The sequence below is a fragment of the Spodoptera frugiperda genome, chromosome 20, assembly GCF_023101765.2.
Source record: "Spodoptera frugiperda isolate SF20-4 chromosome 20, AGI-APGP_CSIRO_Sfru_2.0, whole genome shotgun sequence".
In the NCBI taxonomy this organism is placed as follows: domain Eukaryota; kingdom Metazoa; phylum Arthropoda; class Insecta; order Lepidoptera; family Noctuidae; genus Spodoptera; species Spodoptera frugiperda.
In genome coordinates, this window is record NC_064231.1 from 5,515,407 (window position 1) to 5,537,280 (window position 21,874).

At 39.6% G+C, this 21,874-nt stretch overlaps 2 protein-coding genes across 5 annotated transcripts in view; one reads left to right on the top strand and one right to left on the bottom strand.

Annotated features, from left to right (window-relative positions):
* LOC118261816 (lachesin) overlaps positions 1-6,702 on the top strand; it is a 70,710-nt gene extending 64,008 nt beyond the window's left edge. For 3 of the 4 annotated variants that reach the window (XM_035572783.2, XM_050701705.1, XM_035572781.2), the window contains exons 9-11: positions 299-361; positions 2,704-2,853; positions 5,481-6,702. In XM_035572783.2, the coding sequence (XP_035428676.1) occupies positions 299-361; positions 2,704-2,853; positions 5,481-5,557 (290 nt within the window). In that variant the 3' untranslated portion in view covers positions 5,558-6,702. The remainder of the gene's footprint in view (positions 1-298; positions 362-2,703; positions 2,854-5,480) is intronic. The other variant, XM_035572784.2, reaches the window with a different exon arrangement.
* LOC118261778 (protein vestigial) overlaps positions 1-21,874 on the bottom strand; it is a 337,798-nt gene that overhangs the window by 133,966 nt on the left and 181,958 nt on the right. The gene's annotated exons all lie outside the window — the stretch shown is intronic.

The following is a 21,874-nucleotide window of genomic DNA, read 5'->3' on the forward strand; positions in this document are numbered from 1 at the left end:
TTCTTATGCTTAGATTGCTACAAGATTTCTTAAAACGATGTTGAAAGATAATGTTGTTGCTAGATGCCTCCGCTTGTTAGGCAATGCATGGTGGGTTCGATTCCCGTACGCAAATTGAAGTTCTGGATCGACATAAAAGTTCTAGAGTATATTTTTTATATTTAAAACAAAATATTTTTATTAATAATTAATTATAAGTTGTGTACAGGATGGTTTCACATCGGTAAAACATGATTAATTTGCATCAGATATGTGACATGTTAAGTATAAATAATTAAATTATTTTTCTGTTTCGTAGAAATCCCGATGCCGTCGACGTCGCCGAAGGCTACGGAAATGAAAAGCAACGCCAACAAAGAGAGTAAGTTCTTCTTCATACTCGTATCGCTACCGACGGACACTTGCACGTTAAGCTATACTCTGTTATATGTCGTTATTCGATTTTTAACTTTATTAATGCGCAATAAAGTTGCAATCTATTCATTAATCTGTTTAGATTGGGGTAACTTCATGAGCTGACATATGTAAAATTAAATGCTAATAGCTAGGTATAATTTGAATGTACTGTCGATAATGCAATTATTTACTAGAAAAAGATAGACATCTAAACCAAAATGAAACATTGGTGATTAGATTAATTATTATTATTATTTTCGACTCATTCACGTAATTGATTGACGAGGAGCTCGATTAGTTTCAAACAATACTAGAGGCTCATATTCATGACCAGCATATGACGACACACGAGCCGGCTACTTTCGATTGCTACTGTCATAATAATTAATTTACGGTATATTTCCTGAAAGCTATAACATGAACAAGTACTTAGATGTCTTACCGCCGTACTCAGAGTCATTTAAAGGTTACTTAATACAGTCCTTAGCAATTGTTTTCGATACAAAATCAATACTATAGTTTATAGTTTCAGTAATCATGTCTCTGAGTGCAGCAGTAAATTCAATGTAGACAAAAAATATGAAGTAAGTTTGTAAGTACCCAAATAAACGGCAAACATTATTAGGTACCAACAGTAAGACTGACGTCAGACAGGTGATCAGCAGCACATCTAAATATATATAAAACACCAAATACATAGTGAAATCAATGGGAACACACACGTGCTAGCATTTCTCTGACATTTCCGAAGTTGTGTAAGTTTGCGGCGCTGGCGTGGCTTCCACACAGTAAACATGTAGTAATTACTAATTTAACTTTCGTGTTGACTCCTGCCTACCCTGTCAGGGAGAGATATATTTGGATTAAAACATATTTCTTGATATTTTTACGAGTTAGTCGTAAATACTAATGTAAATATTTACACTCGTGGTGTACGTAGGGTTCACTGTTTAGGTATTAATTTATTCACAATTTGAAATATAAAGCAAACACATAGTTAATATAGTGGAGACATAATGACGACTATTAAAATAAATATTCACCATGCATAAATGTGGGAGAACCATCTTCGGCACGAATCGACCGGAGTGAAACCAAAGTTTTAGAGAAAACTGATGTAAAACAACGCTTGCGTTGTGTTTCGTTGTATGAGTGAGGTTACCGGAGGCCCAATTAACCAATATTCTTAATCCCCGAATCTCCAACAATCCTCAAATTCCTAATTTTCAAAGGCCAGCAAATGATAGATGTAAATATGGTGATGAATTAATAAATAAATACTAGTAACGCCTGTGGTGTGTCGTCGATTACTTGCCATCAGGTGATCTGTATGCTCATTTAACCGACTTATCCCAATAAAAAAAATAGTCCGCTATAAGCATAACGTAACACTAATAGCTTTGTTAATAGAATGATGAAATCAGTCGTTATTGCATATTACAATTTAGTTATCATAATTAACGGAGTCCATCAGTTGGAATTAAAACTATAAAGCGTGAAACGTGTGGGTGACGATAGAGAGAAGATAAAATTACATGTGCGTAATTACGAGGGCTATCGTAAAACAAGTCATTAAAATGTTAATTAGAGCGATAGTTTACCGAGCGCCGATGAGCGCATTAAAATCACCCGCAATGATTAAACCTTTTGCAATTTCGAGATAATACGCGCGGCGCCAGCGCACTGGCCGGTGTGAAGCGACAACCTTTTGTTATTAGGTTATTAGACCAATGTTCTCTTCATTAGCTTCGAAATAAAGTTGGAAACGGATTCTATGTATTTAAATATCGCATTTAAACAGGGTTGGATCACCCTGATGGTAAGCAATCATCGCCGGCTATGGATACCTGTAACATCAGATGAGTTACAATACCCTGGCCCTTTTACTGTACCCTCACAGATGCAACGAAAACAACGCATTCGTTGTTTCACGCTGGATTTTTTCTGAAAACCGTGGTATCACTTACACTCCGGTAAATATTTTAGGAATCAGGGCCACAAGTTCTGTTCGTATGCTTTCCATCGAGCTGTTTCAAATACTTACCATCTGCATTGTTTTTAAATTAAAACATTTCATTTGTATTGAAATAATGTTTATCAAATTGGTTGACTGATTACTGATGATCATTGTTTCAATGTAGCCAGCAGTTTATGCCAAGTTGTCAATTCCAAGAGATTTCCTTGTATTTCCAAAAGCACAGAGATAAGTTTGTATGCGTTTACATTGTGTTACACCTTGGCAAAAACTGCTGGTAGTTGTATGACCACATTCATGGTAGCTGCATGTTGAGACGAGGCGTGTTGCAGGCGTGAGACGCGTGAACGTGAGCCGGTCCGTGGCGCGCGCCGAGCCCGGCACGGAGCGGCCGAGCGTAGTGCGCGCGCAGCTCGACCGCGCGCCCGACCGCGACGCCGCGCACCACGTCTACCGCCCGCCTCACCCGCAGCACGTCTCAGGTAACCCGAACTAACTCACCAATGGATCACGATCAACCGATCAACTTGCTATTCTGAAGCCTTAGATTTTTTTGGTTAATTTCAATCATATCTCACATTAAGGTCTAATGTGTTGTGACAACATGCTCGTGTAATAGAAACCATTACAGCTACAGCGATCTTCAAGACATACACACTTCATACAGTATATTAGAAGCATGTTGAATACAGGCAGGAAAATATTATTTGTTGAGTATCTTGAGGAAAAACATCAGCAGACAGTCATGCCGTTCGTACGAGAATCAATCTGTTGCTTCAAACATTTCATCAACATTGGAGCCGTGGGCTGAGGGCAGCGGAGTGTGTAATGTGTCGCCATGTCAGATATTGAAGGAAACATTCCCCGAGGTGTGTCGCCGGCGACACCGCTCAGTTTATTAACCTCTCGGCCCGCTAACGATCAAACCCCAACTTTACGCATTGTTGACTCCGCAACTTATGTCCCGCCGTACGCAACGTACGCATCGTACGCACCATTTTACGCACCATCGTACATTGTTATGTTTATTTTATCGCAATCTCGGAGCAGGAAAATCATATTACTTACATTCCGAATACACTTCTCGTGTGGTGTACGGTTTGTGTCCTTCGGTTTAGATAGAATGATGTTAAAAAGAGTCTACGGAGTTCTATTATCACAACTATTCAACTAGTGAATAGATCAAATAATACATTAATGATAGTATAATGCTTACAATTACTTTTGTGGCATTAGTACTGTTGTCGTCTTTACCTCTCAGTACTTATGTTTTCCTTGTTCCACATTTGTGTTTGTGTGAGTTCCGCCTCCATCAAATAGTACCAATCCATCAAACAACCAAAACTTAATACATAAAGCCTTTAATATAATAGCGCACAAAGCGAGTCGACTCACAGGAGGCTTTACTTACCTCTTTGTGTTCTTTGTTACAATATACTGCATTATTAAAAACGTCTCTTTCCCGACTCATGGTAAAAAATAAATGTGGCCGGAGGAGTCGCGGCGGAATGGCTCGTGGAATATGTTACGAGGCCTGAACGTCGCTATTGTTTCAATGACTCCAAATGCTAAGAGCATTTCGGGCTTTTATCTTTGCACGAGGAATTGTGGATCCACTCGCATTACCGGCCGTGAGCGCATACGACTTTATTTGTCTGCGCGACTGGCGTCGCTGCTACATCACTCATGCTTGTATCATTTTAGTTTATGGCAGCATGCTGTAATATGCAAGAAATATTGTGGATTGTTATTTTCTTCATGTAATATGTTAACAAAGGCTTTGCAGGGAAATATTATTCTCATTTACAAAGCACATAACTCTAGTAGTACCAATATAACTTGTTTTTCGTACTTATCGACGTGACAATAGGCCTATATATAAACAGATTTTAATGTGTAGCATATAAATTCAGTAAAAGTCCATCCGAATGTAACTGACAGACTGTTTTCACAAGTTTGGGGGAAATTACAAAGAAATAGTTTTAGATTTAGTCACGACCCGACGACGGGGCGAGGGTACACTGGCAGGAACATTTCCAAGTACATTATTATTGTAACAGTGGCCCAGGCGCTGCGGTCTACACACACACGCACACGCACACACACACACACGACACGTGCGACAGACAAGTGCGCAGCGTGTGTCGGTGTGTCTCCGCCCTAGCACAGTCTTGACTACTGCGGTTGAGATCCACCCGGCTCGCTTTCCCGTACACCCAAATAGAGATTAAACATTCAACGAGTTCGCATACACACTTAACCCTCATAAATATTCAGTGCAGACCGCGTACAATCAATTCTTGCAGCTCTCGCCCTCCACGAAAAAGTGTTTGAACAGCCGAATAATATGATATCAAATAGAGACGCCTAACGTTTGAATAAATATTGGGATATGAAACTTGAATATCTTTATCTCGAATTTGGCTTTATTTACCTCCGGTACGCTTTGTTGTGTGCGAATATTGGCGATTGATTTATAACCGCGCAACCCTTACGTCCCGTCATGGAAGCGAAATCATTGCCTCAGTACAATTTATTACTATAGCAATAATACAATATGACGCCAAATCCGTTTGGATTGTGTTATCATAATCTGTGAGATAGGTATCACAAAGAGCCCGTGTTTATGGTGCTATGTAAAATAACGCACGAACTCAAACACATCAGGGTTGTAAACAAAACAAATCCCATTGTTCGCGGAGCTCGGAAAGTAGACCGTAAGCTGTTGAAACGCTCTTATCGTGGTAAACAAAAATAGCGACAATGGTCTCAGCGACGCGCGATGTATTTACAAGGAAGGAACCGTTCGGCCGATACCGCGCCAGTACCTGCGCCAGTACAGCTCACTGCGTGCCGCGGCGTGCCACTCCAATGTACACGGCGCGCGGGCCCCGACAACTGACGATTTAAATGTCCCGTTTATTTAAATGGAAGTCATTTTCCTTTTTTAAGTACTTTTTTATCATTTGATTTTTTTCTAAGACTGTTTATTTTTATTTTGTTATTTTTTCAATGTTACGTTTCGATATCTTAATAATCGTGTGTAGGATATAATATTAGAATAAAGTTTTCCAGTTCACCTGTAGCAAAGATGTCTCTTTTGTTGCAGGATCGAGACGGATCCACTGTTGGCGGCAATCGTTCCTGGCGATCATTGTATTAGTACAAGTGGACCTCATCGTGTAACTACATGTTATTTTACCTTCAGTTTGTTACACCATTAATTTCATTATACCCTAGTGTTTATGACAACACATTCATTTCTTGTTTGTCAAGTTTTAGATTCGTCTTCCTGTGAATGTGATCGATGTTTAATTTTAATGTTATTTAATGTAAAATTGAAACATATCATCCCGAAATTGTGATGTCATATCCCGAACGAATGTATGTGAGAGATCATTTTATACAAATACGAACGATATTTAGTTCAAATACCAGCGTAAGGTATAGGTGTAAGGTTCCATCGTATTGTTTACATAACTTTATAATACTAACCTGGAAATAGGAACAAACCTTGAATCATCTCTTTTTACCACATTTCTGAAAGTTAAGCGTATAGCCTATTTGCTCATTAAAATGTAAATCAAAAAATGGTGAACGTTGGAAACAGCTGAGTTGTCAGCGCCGGCTGCTGACTGTTTGTTGCCGCAGAGAGTTTGAAATAATCTGCAAAACGTTGTGATTCAATGGAACACTATTTGAGATTCCTCCATCAGTGCACACGGGTTTCCACAATAGCTCGATGTAATTATTCATGAACCTCGTTAACCTACTCGGTATTTCCTACTCCCATTTCCATTTTAAATTATACATTACGTATTATACGTGCATTGTCCTTCCGCAGACGACTAGTCTGCCGGCACACGAATATTTGTGATTCAGTGCTTCGCGTAGAATAATCCTCATGATATTGTGCCAAAGATAAGATCTTCACACTTATTTATACTACACACAATATTCCTTTCATAAACTTAATGTAGTTTCCAACTCCCTCTTGTGTTATCTGACTAATATATGAACTTTGTGTATAACTCGTGATTTGTTTAAATAGTATAACCAAGCTTGCTACTCACGCTTGTCAAATTGTAAATATAAATTTAATGCACAGTAAATAAAAATAATGAAAATTTTAAACGTAATATATCTTCGTATCTGAATATTATTTGTTAATTCGACCTAACATAGATATATTATATGTTAATGTATAAATTATAAATATCTTTTATTAAAAATAAGAGATATATCACTAGTTTATATGTATACCCTTATTGTACAGTTTGTGTGATTTTGGAAATGTAAATAAATGCATTATAATAAAATTAGTATTAAAAGGAGAAGATTTTTACTGTAACCAGTCTGAAGGGTTCCTTACTCAAGTCGTATTTTGAAAGGAGAAGCAGGAGTGTGGGCGCCATGGCGCGGCTGCAGCGGCTGGTACGGAGACACGTGATAGCGATAAACGTTTGAAATAATTAAAAGTGCGCGCCGGCCGCGCCGGGTCGCGCAGACAATCTTATCGCTGCTCTCACTCACTGACAGACGTTATCGCCATCCGAGAATCTATGGCTCGCTTTAATTGATTCCCTACTTTCAATAGCTCTGCAATCGGCTCTTTGTCTTTTTCTAATCGAAATTCAGCCGAAGTAGGAGGGAAGCTAACGAATTTTTCTTGAAACAACCGACCGATCGGAAGCAGAAAATAAATACTGTTTGTTAAAGTGGCTCGTGGCAGTTGGAAAAACAAGTGGCGTTAAAACAGAAAGCTTAATGGTCGGGGGCCGGGGTCCGCGGGCTAACGATACAAATATATGGCTAATGTTGATAGAAACACTCCCACAGTATCGGGCCTGTAATGTGCTGCTTTATTTATCCCTTCTCCGATGATACACACACCGATCGAGTTGTTTGTAAAGCATTTATTTTCATACAAATCGTTTCAAGTTTAAACACACACACACTTTATTCATAGTACGGGAGTAAGCTTTATTTATTATACGACGTACTATTATTACTATCATGATTACTACTGGGGTTCGAATCCTGTGTGTTATCTTTTCATGTTTATTTAAGGGAAAAGACAGTAAAATCATTTACATTACGGTTACCTGATGGTTAAATAATCGGCGCCGTCCACAGACACCCGAAACTCCAGAGGCGTTACAAATGCATTGCCGGATTTTATAGGTTAGAAATTTAAGCAGCAAAGATTCGGAAATTAGGAAGACTAAGGAGGGGTAATTGAGCCTTCGATAACCTCACTCACGAACACAACGCAAGCGTTGTTTCACGTCGGTTATCTGCGAGGCCGTGGTATCACTCCAGTCGAACCGGCCTATTCGTGCTGAAACATGGCTCTCCCACACTTAACATTTTGATCAAATTTCTATATTGGTTTTGAATGTGACGTGTTAATAACCAGTTAACGCACTCAGCGTTAACTACAACTGGTAGAACAACCCCGAGACAAATGGCAATTGAATGCCAACTCGTAACTCTCGAAAAGAACATTTCATAATATGATGTGCACCATTGAGAAAGAACATTCAGTTCCCTGAAGTGACATGATGAAGTGTAGTTGATCCTGTATTACATGTGCGGGGCTCGGAGGCTCGGCCCGCCGACACTTGTACCATTTCTCGCTCCACTGCCCGCCTTATCTCGCTACGATACGGGACCTTACTTACGATTCCACTGAAATACATATTCTGTGAAATATTTTATTTGCCAGACAAATGTATATTGTAGGTTGTGGACCATGTCCTGTAGTTTAGTACTGATGATTGTTAATAATACCTGACTGAGTGACATATTACTTCCTAAAAAGTAAGTTATTTGGTGTTCTAAGGTATTTTTTCAAGAAATCCAAAATTTTTAGACTATATTTAGTACCTACAATTTCGTTGTAATATAAATTAGACGACACTTACATTTAGAAATCTTACACCTAACTTGACCTATCCCTGGTATACTTAAAAATCCATAAATCTATAAAAAATATATTTATAAAAACCACATTTCAAGGGAATGTATAGTTCTGACAATAAACACAGAAACAGTCGCGGGCTCTCCGCGGCCGTCACGTCCCCAACCCTTTTTCTTCATAATACGAGAACACTTTGGGCGTAATATTTCATATTTAAAAGCAATATCATATTTTTCCTTCGGGTGCGGTCTTGTTACTTTTACGAGTTACTTGTGCTCGGGCACTCGATGTTTCTATCTATTGTGACGTAATACTATGTACAAACTGTGACAATGTACTATGACAATTTCAAACGTTACAGCTTTTATTTATTGGTGGAACATTTTCCAATGACTCCTCCCGCCTTGGGTGAGGCGAGAGTGAGTGCCAGACTTTTACCTACTAAAAACCACCCTGTTTGTACTCCTGCTTCGAACCAGTGCCCTAGAAACCCATTAGGAAATCCGCGGCTCCGTATCAGGCATCAGCCTTACTAGGTCCATCTATGGTGGTTTGATAGCTCTTTGGGACACGCACGGAACGGAACGCGCCGTACGCTCAGGTCTGGTTCTGGTCGGGCGCAAGCACTGTGTGCCCGCCGTCTTTTTTAAACTTTATTTTTATATCTCACTTTTTTGTTTAGTAGGTATTTATTTATTTATTTATTACTCTTTATGCACATCAAAGTGTACAAGGTGGGCTTAATGCCGTAGGCATTTTCTACCAGCCAAACCTTTAGGTGATGCAGTGAAAAACTAGTGGTAGGTGCATGTAGCAAGTAAATACAGAAAAGCTCAGGTGGAAAAATAGAATATACTTACTTACACAAATATGTACCAATATATATATATTTAAATAACATGGAAAAATAATAAACCTACATAATAACAATACATATACTATTTACATATAATATATACATACTAATTATAGTGATGATCATGATGAAGACTCTGACAACCTCTTCAGAAGAAGCTCCCGAACTCTCCGCTTGAACGTCAAACGAGTAGACAGCATCCTGACATCGGTGGGGAGCGCGTTCCACAGCAAGATGGATTGGATAAAAAAAGAAGAATGAAGGAATTTAGTGTGGTGTGTAGGACATTGAAGGAGACGGTTGTTGGAAGAGCGTAGATATTTGCTGTGGTTGGCGCAAGTGTACTGAAAAAGAGAGGAAAGATAGCTAGGCGAAGAAGCTGAGTTGAGGAAGGAGAAAAGTGTGGTAAGCGCCCTTTGCTCCCTGCGCTGGCGTATGGGCAGCCACTTTAATTGCATCCGATGTGCAGAAACGTGATCATATTTACGCAGGTTGAAAACGAATCGAATGCAGTTATTCAGAAGACGGTCAAGTTTATTGAGGAGATCTGCATTCAGGTCGTAATAACAAACATCCGCATAATCTATAATAGGGAACAATAAGGCCTGCACTAGCATTGACTTGGTGGTAGACGGAAGCAAGTTCTTAACGCGATAAAGAGACCGCAGTGATCCGGTGACCGTTTTGCACACATTTGTGACTTGTGCCTGCCAGTTCAAATTGCTGTCAATGAGTAACCCGAGATCTTTGACGTCACCACTGAACGGCACGATCGCACCGTCGAAGACAACAGGCGGTAGCGATGTATTGTCAACCTTTCCCAGAGACCGAGAGCTTCCGATGATGATCGCCTGGCATTTATTGGGGTTCACCGCGATCCCAAAACGTGCCGACCAGCTGCTGATGGCAGACAAGTCAGCATTAATTTTAGTGATGGCGCTCGGTAAGTCGTCAAAGCCGGCCTGACAGTAAACCTGCAAGTCGTCGGCATACAGATGGTACGAACACTGAAGTTCTGAGGTGATTAAATTAATAAATATGGAAAATAAGAGAGGTGAAAGTATGCCGCCTTGAGGAACGCCAGCTTTTAATTCGCGCCAATTTGATGTTGAGTCACCATGTTTGACCGACTGCTGACGCTCCTGAAGATAAGAAGAAAACCATTCCAGTGACTCGCCAGAGACCGTAAGGTGGGATAGGATACCTAAAAGGATGTCGTGACTGACCATACTGAAGGCATTCGAGAAGTCAACCAAAACCAGGACTGTGGCTCTGGTATTTTCGAAGCCGTTTCTAATATCGCCAGTCACTTTAAGGAGGGCTGAAGTAGTGCTGTGGCCTGGTCTGAAGCCAGATTGTAATGGACTAATTAGTCCATTTCTGTATACAAAACTAGATAGTTGTTTGTGTACGCAGGCCTCGAGCACCTTGGACAGGAAAGGAAGTATGGATATTGGTCGGAATTGGGAAGGAAGAGTGGGAGTAGAGACCTTTGGTAGCGGACGGACAAAAGCTCTACGCCAAAGGGACGGGAAAGTTCCGGAATAAAGGGAGAAGTTAATAACATGGGTTATAGCAGGTAGGAGGTGATCTAGGACAGTAACGATCATGTGGCGAGAAATGTTGTCACAACCTACCGCTTTGGATTTTATTGAGAGGATAATCCTTCCAACCTCTGACAAATCAACTGGAACGAAGCAGAAGGGATAGGGTATGATATTTAATATATTTTTTAAACATCAACTAAGTTTTAAAAATAATTTGGTTACTACGAATATTAATATTTTACTTATTATCTAACAAAATACTTTATTTTATACATTAGTAACTTAAACAAAATAATATATCTAATACACTTAATTTCGCAATGTTGTAGTCGCAACGTATCAATAGCAATTAGGTATATTCTAGGCAATACTTAACGTCTCTGCACTAGCTTGAACCTGGAACTGATTAAATAGTCCATAACAACAAAGCCTTCGTAGTTTTCTTGCTGTGAGTTTTCTTTTTAGTGGTCCAAACGTATTTGTTGCACTTGGCCTTGCCGCCGGCACACAGCAGGAACGGCCCGTCGTTGTCGTCGGAGTCGGGCGGCACCCCGCCCGGGTACGGCGGCATGGTGCTGGTGGTGCTCTGCGTGGCCGCCGTGGACGGCAGCGCGGTGCTCTCCGTCGCGTTGGTCACCGTCTTGTTGGCCTGCAGGAAGATCGGGTAGTCGTGCTCCACTCTCGGGTAGTAATACGACTGTAGCTTCACTTGCGGAGTCACGGGCTGTATCTGGCGCGGCGTCGCCGGGAGCCTGGGGTTCTGGATCCCGAATCTGGGTGTTATTGTCATATTTTGTTGATGATTATTTCCCATTAAATAGTTATTGGACGGTTTGTACACATGTTGTGGTTGTTGAGCAGTTCGCGAAGCCATCATTTGAGGCACCATTAGTCGAGGCGACCTTTGCTGAAGCATAAGCATTCGGGTTGATGTGATCATGGGTTGCGGCATCTGCCTCAGTACTGGTGGCCTCATGACAGGGTATCTCTGCACTTGCGGGGTGGACATCATCTGCTGCACCGGGCCCGGCCACCTTCGGATGGTGTAACACAGCCGCTGGTAATTGTTGTGTAATGCTGACAATTGTCTATTTTCTACGCAAGTGGTAGGTTGTTCGCAGCCCGGGAAAGGAACAGGTCCACACACAGGCCTCTGACTCGGCGGTGGTTGCGCTGGCTGTGGCGACGGCTGCGCGAGGCGGACAGGCTGCATCATGTTTGTTCTGTAAACGTTGGACATGTCCATTGCGGAACGGAATGGGAACACGTTGGAAGACACCGGGCACTCAATGATTGCTATGTAGTAGAGGATAATGCACCACATCACTTATGTATGTCTGCAGCGGACATAGTTTTGGAAAATGCCGGTACAAGACAAGCCGCGGCGCGACTACAACGATAAGTAAGTTAATCATAATTTTAATCCTAATCCACAGCACATTGTTGTGTTTTGCTGTGAAAATAATTTCATCGGTTATATTTGACCCATTCCTTTTTTAATTTTCTTCAGTTATAAGATGCATTCGCACGAACGCGCGATTGAAATAAATGCCAATATTGAGTAGGTGTCCTCATTTATTTACATTATGTTAGTACGTTCGCCAATGATCTTACCTATCTCGAAAATCGAAATCTCGATATCATGATTCAGGATATTTTGTTAAAATTTCAGTAATACGGTCTCGAATTATCCATAGTAAACACGACACTCTGGCCTCTAGTTACACCAAACTCACAATTAACAAAACTGAGGAAAAGTTACAAGGATGAAAGTCGTACTTAACATTAAAAATGAAAAACCTCAAGAATGTGTAACTGGCATGGGCATTTAACCATACGAAGCAGTTATTAAAATGAGGCGATGGGATTATTAAGATTTTGCAGATGTGAGCAGTTAGCAGTGAGGGGCAGGAGGCTCGTGGTCCAGACCACCAGCAGACCGGCAGCAGCGTTGTATCAAGAGATGTTGTTATTGAGTTCCTTTTATCCGGGTTGCTCACGGTTATTACGGGGCCCGTCTCACGGTTGACAAGGGTAAATCCCCTTTCTTCATATTCCCGCGCACGTTTCCCACGCCTGACGGTTTTTATGTCCGTCCGTTACAATAAATATAATACCGTGTGCATGGCCAATATTGACAACGCTTACTACTTTACAGCTACATGTATCTGTTATTGGAGACGTGGACCGACGTGTATCTCAGTGTAGCTCAGCACCATTTTACCTACTTTTATAATTTCAATAAATCAATTTGTCAATTGAAATGAATTCGTTACTGGCGGGACATGTTTTAAACTTACAATTTTCCAAGAGGTGCGATTTTTGTGACGCCGAGTGTATTAAAACTACCACTTAAATATATTATTTTACTATTCAGGCATTTGACTTTTATCACCATGCCCACAGAAAAACGATTTAAGATTTGATTAAAAAGTATATCATTAAAGAGTAACAATAGGTATAATACAATATCAAACTCGTAATTCACTATACATAGAGTTCAAATTACAACAACTTAATAAACAAATCTTCTTGACTTGGAGAATTATCCAGAGGCAATGACTGTTTTGTTAGGAAGGATGAAAGGAATCGCCGAGTACCGAACCGTTGTCCCGGAGTCCGCATTAGTAAGGGCTTGGTCACAAACTGTGACATGGTCAGCGGTGTGGTGCGAGGAGTACCACGCGAGGACACCTTCATAGTCTCCTCAGGGTACAACATCGGCGGCAAGTCTTTGGTAGTCCTCAGAGCATTAAGCCGGCTGTATCCTGGCAGTAGCACAGTGTTGCAGATCACCTGCGGGTCCTCGTTCTGATGCAGTATCTCCAAATACGGAGGGTACACCTTCTTGTAACAAGTAGTTGGCATTTCACAACTCAAGTCTGCGAATGGCACTGGACCACAGATAGGCTTTTGTTTTGGAAATTCATCTTTCGTGGTTAGAGTCGTGGTTGGTATGGTTTCTGGGTTCTGGAAGACCATGAGCGGCACCTGTGGTCGACGCCGCAGTGAGGATGGAGTCGCTGGCTGCAGGACGTTTAGCATCACTGTACAAACCAGTACAGCACTCCGCATCACGCTGGTGAACGCATGTTATATACTGTATACATATACTCTGCAATCATAATCTATGGCGACATGGCGAACGGAATAACAATTATATTTTGCTTTAGGAATAATTACTTTTTTTATGATTTTGAGCACTGCACTTGTAATTATATTATGAAGCAAATATGTGTATTTTATACACTTTGATGTTTTACTTTGAATATTTTTACTGATCTGGCTGACTGATTGGCTTAGTAGGAGTTTGTTTTACGGTTAACGAGATCGAAACTCGTACTGAGGTTAATATCTAAACTGTTAATAAATAAAGTTATCTGTATTATAACCGCTTACAATCTCATCAAAAATTATATTATACTTCTATGTACATGAAAAAATATTATTTACAAATCACAAAAGTGTACCTCGCTTTTCAGTAGGAACAATCACATGACATATCTTATCTCTCAATATCACATGCAGTGCATTTCATAATAAATGCATACAAACCTTCAAGAAAAGAGCATACTCCTTTTTAAAAAGGCCGGCAACGCACCTGTGTCTCCTCTAGTGTTGCGGGTGTCCATGGGCGGCGCTGATCGCTTACCATCAGGTGACACGCTTGCTCGTTTGCCTCATATTCCATAAAAAAAATCAATTCGAGTGAAGCAGAGTTCTAGGTTCCCTTTATTATATTCAACAGTATTATGGATCCCGACATAGTTTACCAATGTTAGTTAAGATATCATTATCAGTATTATAAGACTGTTTATTTGCTATTCCTTGAAAAGTACCTACGATGTCATTTCAGTCAAAAAACAGAGTGAAGAATCCTAAAACCAGCATACTTGTAAAATACAATGCAATGTAAACTAGAAAATAGTTATGTAAATATTATATAGTAACTAAGAAATGACAATTACTTTATTTTAATACAAACTTATCCATTGATTATAGGTTAAAATAAATGTTTATTAAAATTATCTTTAAAAAATGTACAATATTAAACGTATTAACTCTACAAATATATTTAGATATTTTTAACCAATATAGTTCTACAGACAGTTCTCAGGGAAACGTTAACAAAATTCTTCTCTCGAACTTAGTATTTAATGACTTAATTAAAAGCAACATTACTGATATAACTTGGAGATCTCTAGATACACCAAGGGCCAAATGCAGCCAATGAACTTCTTCAGCATTCTGAACTTGTCTATTGTACGAGAATTCTGAAAGGTTCCTGTCAGTCTGGAACTCCCTATTCTATAACAAATTGGTCTGCTTCTTCGTAAGCAGCGGTAGTGGTGGTGCTCGGCGGTGGTCGGTAGTTCGCGTTGGGTTTCTGCCGCAGGTTTTTGGGCTGTTCTTCCTCCGGCAGGTCTGTCCAGTTAAGCTGTAAGCATCTAGCGATACCACACATTATTATTTCTGTTGGTTCCGGCTCCCGTTCGGGTGTTGTTCCATCTGGGTAGAAGGGATAAGTGCTCAGTGTACGAATTCTTCTCTGATTCAATTTAATTTTTCCCGAAAGTTCATTTGTCCAATAATTGATAGGCCCTCGAGAGTACGAACGAGGTGTGTACGGTCGCACCCGGTTCCCGTAACGCAGACCGCGGCGGACTGTCACGTTCACCCTGTGCGCCCTCTTCACTTGTCCTCTGACCCTTCTAGTCACAGCCGTTTGAGGCACTGGATCTTGTATTTTTCTATCTTGAGACTTCATAGTTTTCATAGTAGATGATGGTTTCTCAATAATCTCATGTTGAATATGAACACTTGCAAGAGTCATCTCCGGTGAGGGTGCTGCGGCAGTCTCTGGTAAGCTTTGTTCATTCACCACTGTTGAATATATTCCCGTTGGGATAGTTCCTGTATTGACCAGCGTCTCGGTTACGTGTTGCACCATTAAAGATTTCTCCTTAAATTTTGTAGTGGTCGATGGTAAGGTGTTCAGTTTCCTGGTGGTACTTTTAAGTAGTGTTAGCTTGGGCGGCAATTTCTTAACTTCCTTGCAACTACTGTTGGCTGACCCCACCCCACAAGGTTTACTGATGACGGCTGAACTTGACAAGTTCACAGTAACGTTATTCGATGCAGCTGACACGAACAAGTGTGGTGAAAAATTCACGCTTAAATTAAAAAATGCCAAGTTCACTGGATGTAGAATTAAAACTACAATAACATAGCAACTACATTTGTGCATGTCGAATTATAAAAATATATCGTAGTTGGTACTGAGCAGCAGGCGTGGTATAAAATCAATCACATTATTTTGTTCCGCTGTGGTTTTTGTTTTAAACAAATTATTATTTGATACTTTGAAACTTTTTGCGTTGTACATTCCATCATGCAAAATATTTTATGAGTAGGTATTTGATGGCGCTTTAAATGAAATAAAGAGAGTTACGAAACTCTAGATGTTTACATATATAACATTACAGCTTACGTCAATACGTTATACAGCCAATAGAATAGTTAACGTTAAGATACAACTAAAAAACAAAAAATAAAAAAATACACCTAAATAGTAATTAAACATAGACAAAAAACATAAACACAAAAAATAAACATATCTTTACAAAATACAGAATATTATTTTTTATTACCTAACATCCATCCTCTCACAAAATCTTAATCATTCACGACACACATCTATCCTGAAATCAGGAGAGAATTGAGCATGGTGAGTACTCGGACCAGCGGAGACTTAGCATGTGCCACTGTACGCGCTTCCGGGACCGCCAATAAGGGACCGCCAATGTTGACGCGGTCGAAAAAAGTCGACATGCTTATGTATAAGATTTTTAAGGCCATGGGCAAAGCTAGTAAGTAACTTTGAGTCAACTTCAAAAGCCCCTAATAAGTTCTGGATAAAATTAACTAACAGATAATCTCGTGACCACTCGATTGGCAAGGCAACCCGACTGGACAAACAAATATTTCAAAAAAATACTGTTATGAATTAAATATTTAGCAAATAATTGTATAAAACTAAAAATAACTGATATCAAAAAGTGTATTGAAAAGTCAACAAACTTTTATTTCAGCATTCGTTTAATATAATTGCAATTACTCGTTTAATATAATGCATAACACATACATTTTACAGTTAAATTAATGTAATGAACGTACCTAAATTAAAAATTAAGTGCCGACTAAGGAGCAACATACTTAGTTTGTGGACACCGACCAAACCTTGTTAATTGCGATCTTCAGCGCACCAGCCCTGCGTTAGAGATTATAGCAAAACTTGTAAAAGTCACTGTTAATGATGTGATTATAATAAACTAGCTACTCCCGCCCTGTTTCACCCGCTCGCTCGACATTGATCGTAACGTGAATTTTTATAGCCTTTCTCGATGACTATCCAATACAAAAATAATTATTAAATTCGGACCAGTAGTTCCCGGAGATTAACTCGTTCAAACAACCACTAAACTGGTGAAAATTAACAAAATCAAACAATGCAACCAAAAATCAAACAATTATTTATAGTTTTAATAATTAGTAGTAGACAAAATTGTAATTTTGTTTTTCTTTAACACTAGTATTTTCTCCAGTGTCGTGGGTACGTTTACAAACATACAATTTCACATAGACATAACATCCAGACCAGACCAGATTTATGGATCACACAGAGTTGCACCGTACGGCAATAGAACCGGCTGCACCTTGCGCGGCAGCCGGCCGGCCAACCGTGCAGTCTTACATTTAATGTTGATTTTGGTGCATGTAGTAGTATGTTTCGCCTTTCGCGTATACAGCTGGCGTTGCTGGTTACCAACTAGCATTTAATAACTTTGGTCTTTTCATCAAGTTTCTGTTGTCCGTCGCCCGAAAGTTTAATAATTCTTTCCATTAGATCTTCTTTCAAACTGATCTTTCCATTTAAGCTCTAGACATTTCGCAATACCACACATTAAAGTCTCAACTGGTTCAGGATCTTTTTTCGGTGTGGAACCATCCGGGAAGAACGGGTATGTGCTTTGGGTTACGACCCGTTTTGGAAAGAGATCTATTACTTCTCCATCACGAAGTAACGAATTTAAAGTTGTCTTCGGAGTCGCCGCAGTAGCCCTGAAAACAGCGGGCGCAGGCGTCACTTGTGATGTGGAACTACGCGACGTTACATACGAATCCTGTGCAGTTTGTGGGTCCGTGTCGTAAATTTCGGCCTCAAAAGGCAGCCCTTGATCCTGATCTCCAACACTAGGCAACGGTACAGCCTCTTGGATGGTAAGCGTTTCACTTTCACCTGGTAATGCAAATTCCCCGTCTAGAAGATCATCTTGAGGAGAAGTATCTTGGATCTCAGGGTAGGGTACTTCTTCGCCTGGGAACGTGTTCTCCTCCTGCCCAAATACTGGCGGCTCCGCAGGGCTCGACCCATAATCCGGTAGGTCATAGTACTGGTTCTGGCGATGAGCTGCAACTGTGGGCTTCGTTCTCCTCGATACTACTGGAAGGGCTGTAGCTGTTGAAGATCCTAGTTGTAAGGGAGTTGAAGAAGGAATTGCAATTTTTGGAGTCGATGAAATGCTGGCTAAATATACGGAGTACGGGTTATTTACTACTCCAATGGAGAAGATGATGAACTTGAGGTAAAATTTCATTACGTATCAGTTTACATTCGGTGGCCATATGTAAAACACGTAGAAGTTTAAACAACTGCAAACCGTGTGATTCTGATTTGTGGATAGTAATCACATTGCTATGGTTTGTTTTGATTATATTTCAAACAAAATTATTATTATCTCGTTTCCTTATCTGTGTTGCGCTCGCCGTGTGGCAGTGAGGCAGGGCCAGTAACTTGTGTGGTGCGTCAACTCAGACTGTATATTGTATTATATTGTATTGCAGACACACGATTTTTATTAATAATGTATGTATTTGCTTCAGAGAATGTATTAAACTGAATGATAACTTAGGAAAACTGACTTTATTTTATTTGTGTTGTACCTCATTGCTTGTCAATAGGTAACTAAATAATGACCAGTTTAATACAGTAGTGATACAGATTCAGTATATTAAACATTATTTTTACTATTTTTAAACATCCATCCACCAAAGTCAGACAAAAACATAAATAACTTCTGCTGCATTAATTATGTTACTTAACTTTGTAATAAAAATGTAACTAATAAAAAACTAACTAAAAATGTTAATCTGTTTGGTAATTTTTTCTCCGGGATCCAAGACAATTATTCATTTTACTTAGACGCCTTTTCCTTAGATTTCAGCGTTCCGTTGTTTGCATGGTTCTGATTCTCTGACTTACAGGAGTAGCAGCGGTATTACTATGTTGTGGCGGGCTTATCCCCAAAAAAACCGAGTAACAAACAAAATTATAACATTTATATGAAATGTTTAAATATTAGGATAATGAGGTTGCAGTAATGCGGCTAACGTCAGTAATGCTGCATGTAGGTTGCTCACAGGAATTTGAAACTACTTTGTTGGACCTTTAATACAAATAGAAATAAAATTACTGCCATTGATGGACACTTTTATTATAAAATCAACAATATCTTATTAGCAATAAACCTAAATAAAATCTTAACACTATAGAACTCCACTGACACAACGATGCGACTCATCACATCAACGCCAAGTTAAACCGACAAATACTTTTTTTTAACGTTGATAAGTCTGTGTTTGGACGCCAACACGCTTACTGCCAGGACGGCAATAATCAATTAATCTAAAAGTTTAATAATACATTTTTATCCCATTACAAAACAATTTTCCCTAAAACCCATTGTTGTTACTTCAATGTGTGCTGATTTGTGCATCTTGAGGCTTTCCTGTATATTTTAGGTCAACTTCTACACTCTGCTTATTATCACGCGACATCACATTTGGAGATATCATATTTCCAGCCGCTGTAATACCTGGAGGTATCTCACTTCGTGGCAATAGCACATTACCAGATGTAACTCCATATTGCATGGTATCTTGGGGGTAAACGTTTCTTGGCGATCCATCTTGAGATTTAGTATCACGTGATTGTCCCGCTGCCATACCAAGTATCACGCTCTGTAGTAATTTATCTACAGCAGACGTAGCTCCATTACTCTCAGATCCGATATGGCTCCATTGTTGCTTATTATTATTATTAAACATTGTTCCTTGTGAAGTGGCCCTTTGCCCTGGTATACTTGAAGACATTACATTTGTTACCGTATAGTTACCGATCGGTGTCATCGTCGCATTATACACATTAGGGTCATAATGCTGCGTTGTGGCCTGTGAAGACCAAGTCGTGTTCGGCTCATCTCGAGACTGATTATTGACATTCGAACTTTGTGTTGTATTGCTACCAAATTGATCTCCGTTGGTCACAGGTGGCGATAATGTACCGTTAGGAGCGTCTCTAGGAATACCTATATTATCTCTTGCAATTTCTGTTACTGTATTACCTACGCTTACACCGTGATTCATATCTATCCTTATTCCTTCATTAAATGCATTATTAGCAGTATTCGATTGTGTTAGCAATTCGACTGATGGTAATTTGTTTGGTGACGAATTCATTACTACTTTATCATGAGGCACAGTGACGTCAGACTTTTCTTTTAAATGCTTATTAAAGTTTAATATTCGGAGTAATTCATCTTGTTTAAGGAAACTGGCAGCTGGTTCATGTATAGATAAATCATCAGTGGCCAATGTTGGTGATGTGTTCTGGATATTAATATTATGATCTCTCATGTTTTCTTCTGGACTTGAACCAATGGAGGTATGATGAACATTTATACCTCCAAACATAGGATCTTTTGTAGGTATATTTTCGAAGGCTTTACTTGGAGTTTTGAATTTGGTCCAAACTCCCACTGATGTATTTTGTATGTCCGCTGTTTGAAGTAGCTGTCCGATTGATGTCATTGTTTGCATTGTAACATCGTGAGGGCTCACTGGTGCTACAGTAACGAAATGTATTCCACTTGACAAATATCTTAGTGTTGATGTTCCTTTATTTTGATTTGTATTAAAGTTCAATAATCCTTTATTTGTAATACGAAAACCTTGATTGGGCTGTTTAATAGTTCTTACGGGCGATCGGGAGAATGTGGCTGGATTATAATTGTACATGAGACCTCGCGATGTTGATATCGGGATATTTCGATATGGATACGATTGAGCTGACACTCTGAAGTTCATGTTCATTTGAGGTTGCATGTATCGTGAAGTCATCCTTCCACTCATCACATGTTGAGATACACCATTTACCGAGTATTGATCTGTCTTACCAGTCAGCATCGCGTTATTGTTTCGGAACATAACATTATTATTTACTGGCATGTTTTGTGGTACCGGTGGATGGACTGCCAGGTCAGGTTCATTCAAGGGATCTGATCGAAAATGTGGAGATTCTGGTGGCGGCTGACTCAATTGTTGTTCTGTAGGTCGAGTTGTACGAGTTTCAGCTTCTTCATAAATTGTATAATCGTGCTTATCTGATACAGACTCAAATAAAGAACCCCCGAACTTACCCGAGCCATAATTTGATCGTGGAAATAACATGGACTTCCAAGTTGTCACATCTTTCTTAAATGTCCATATAATCTCCCGGCCTTTAGGCTTCCATGGTGTTCTGTCCACCTCATAAGATGTCCTTAGAATTTCAGGCGCTAGTTGTACATATATAACTTGTTGTTGTGGCTGTGGATTCGTCTGGCCATCAGACCTTTTTAATACCGCCAAAGGTGTAGTAGGATTTTCACAACTGTAGTCTGGAAACGACACTGGACCACATGTAGGCTTCGCTTTTACAGTAGACAATTGTCTAGACACAATGGAGGGCTGGTTACCTACCGGCAACATCCAATTCATATCCAAGTCAAATGGCGCCATATTTACAGAATGCAGCGTGTTAATGATTACAAGGCACAAAACAATAATATTCATAACGTTATATTAGAAATATGTCACCATATTTATCAAAAAGTAAATGTATGAAACTAGCGTGCAACTACACGAACGATAAAACATTGCAATTAATTGTTTTGATTTGGTCTGAACCTTGGGACAAGCGTGTTATTAATTGAAATCACTTATGATTTTTTTTTAAACCAAAGGCGTTATGAAAAGTGCTGCATTCTTAAAATTGTGAGATACATATTTGTAAAAAA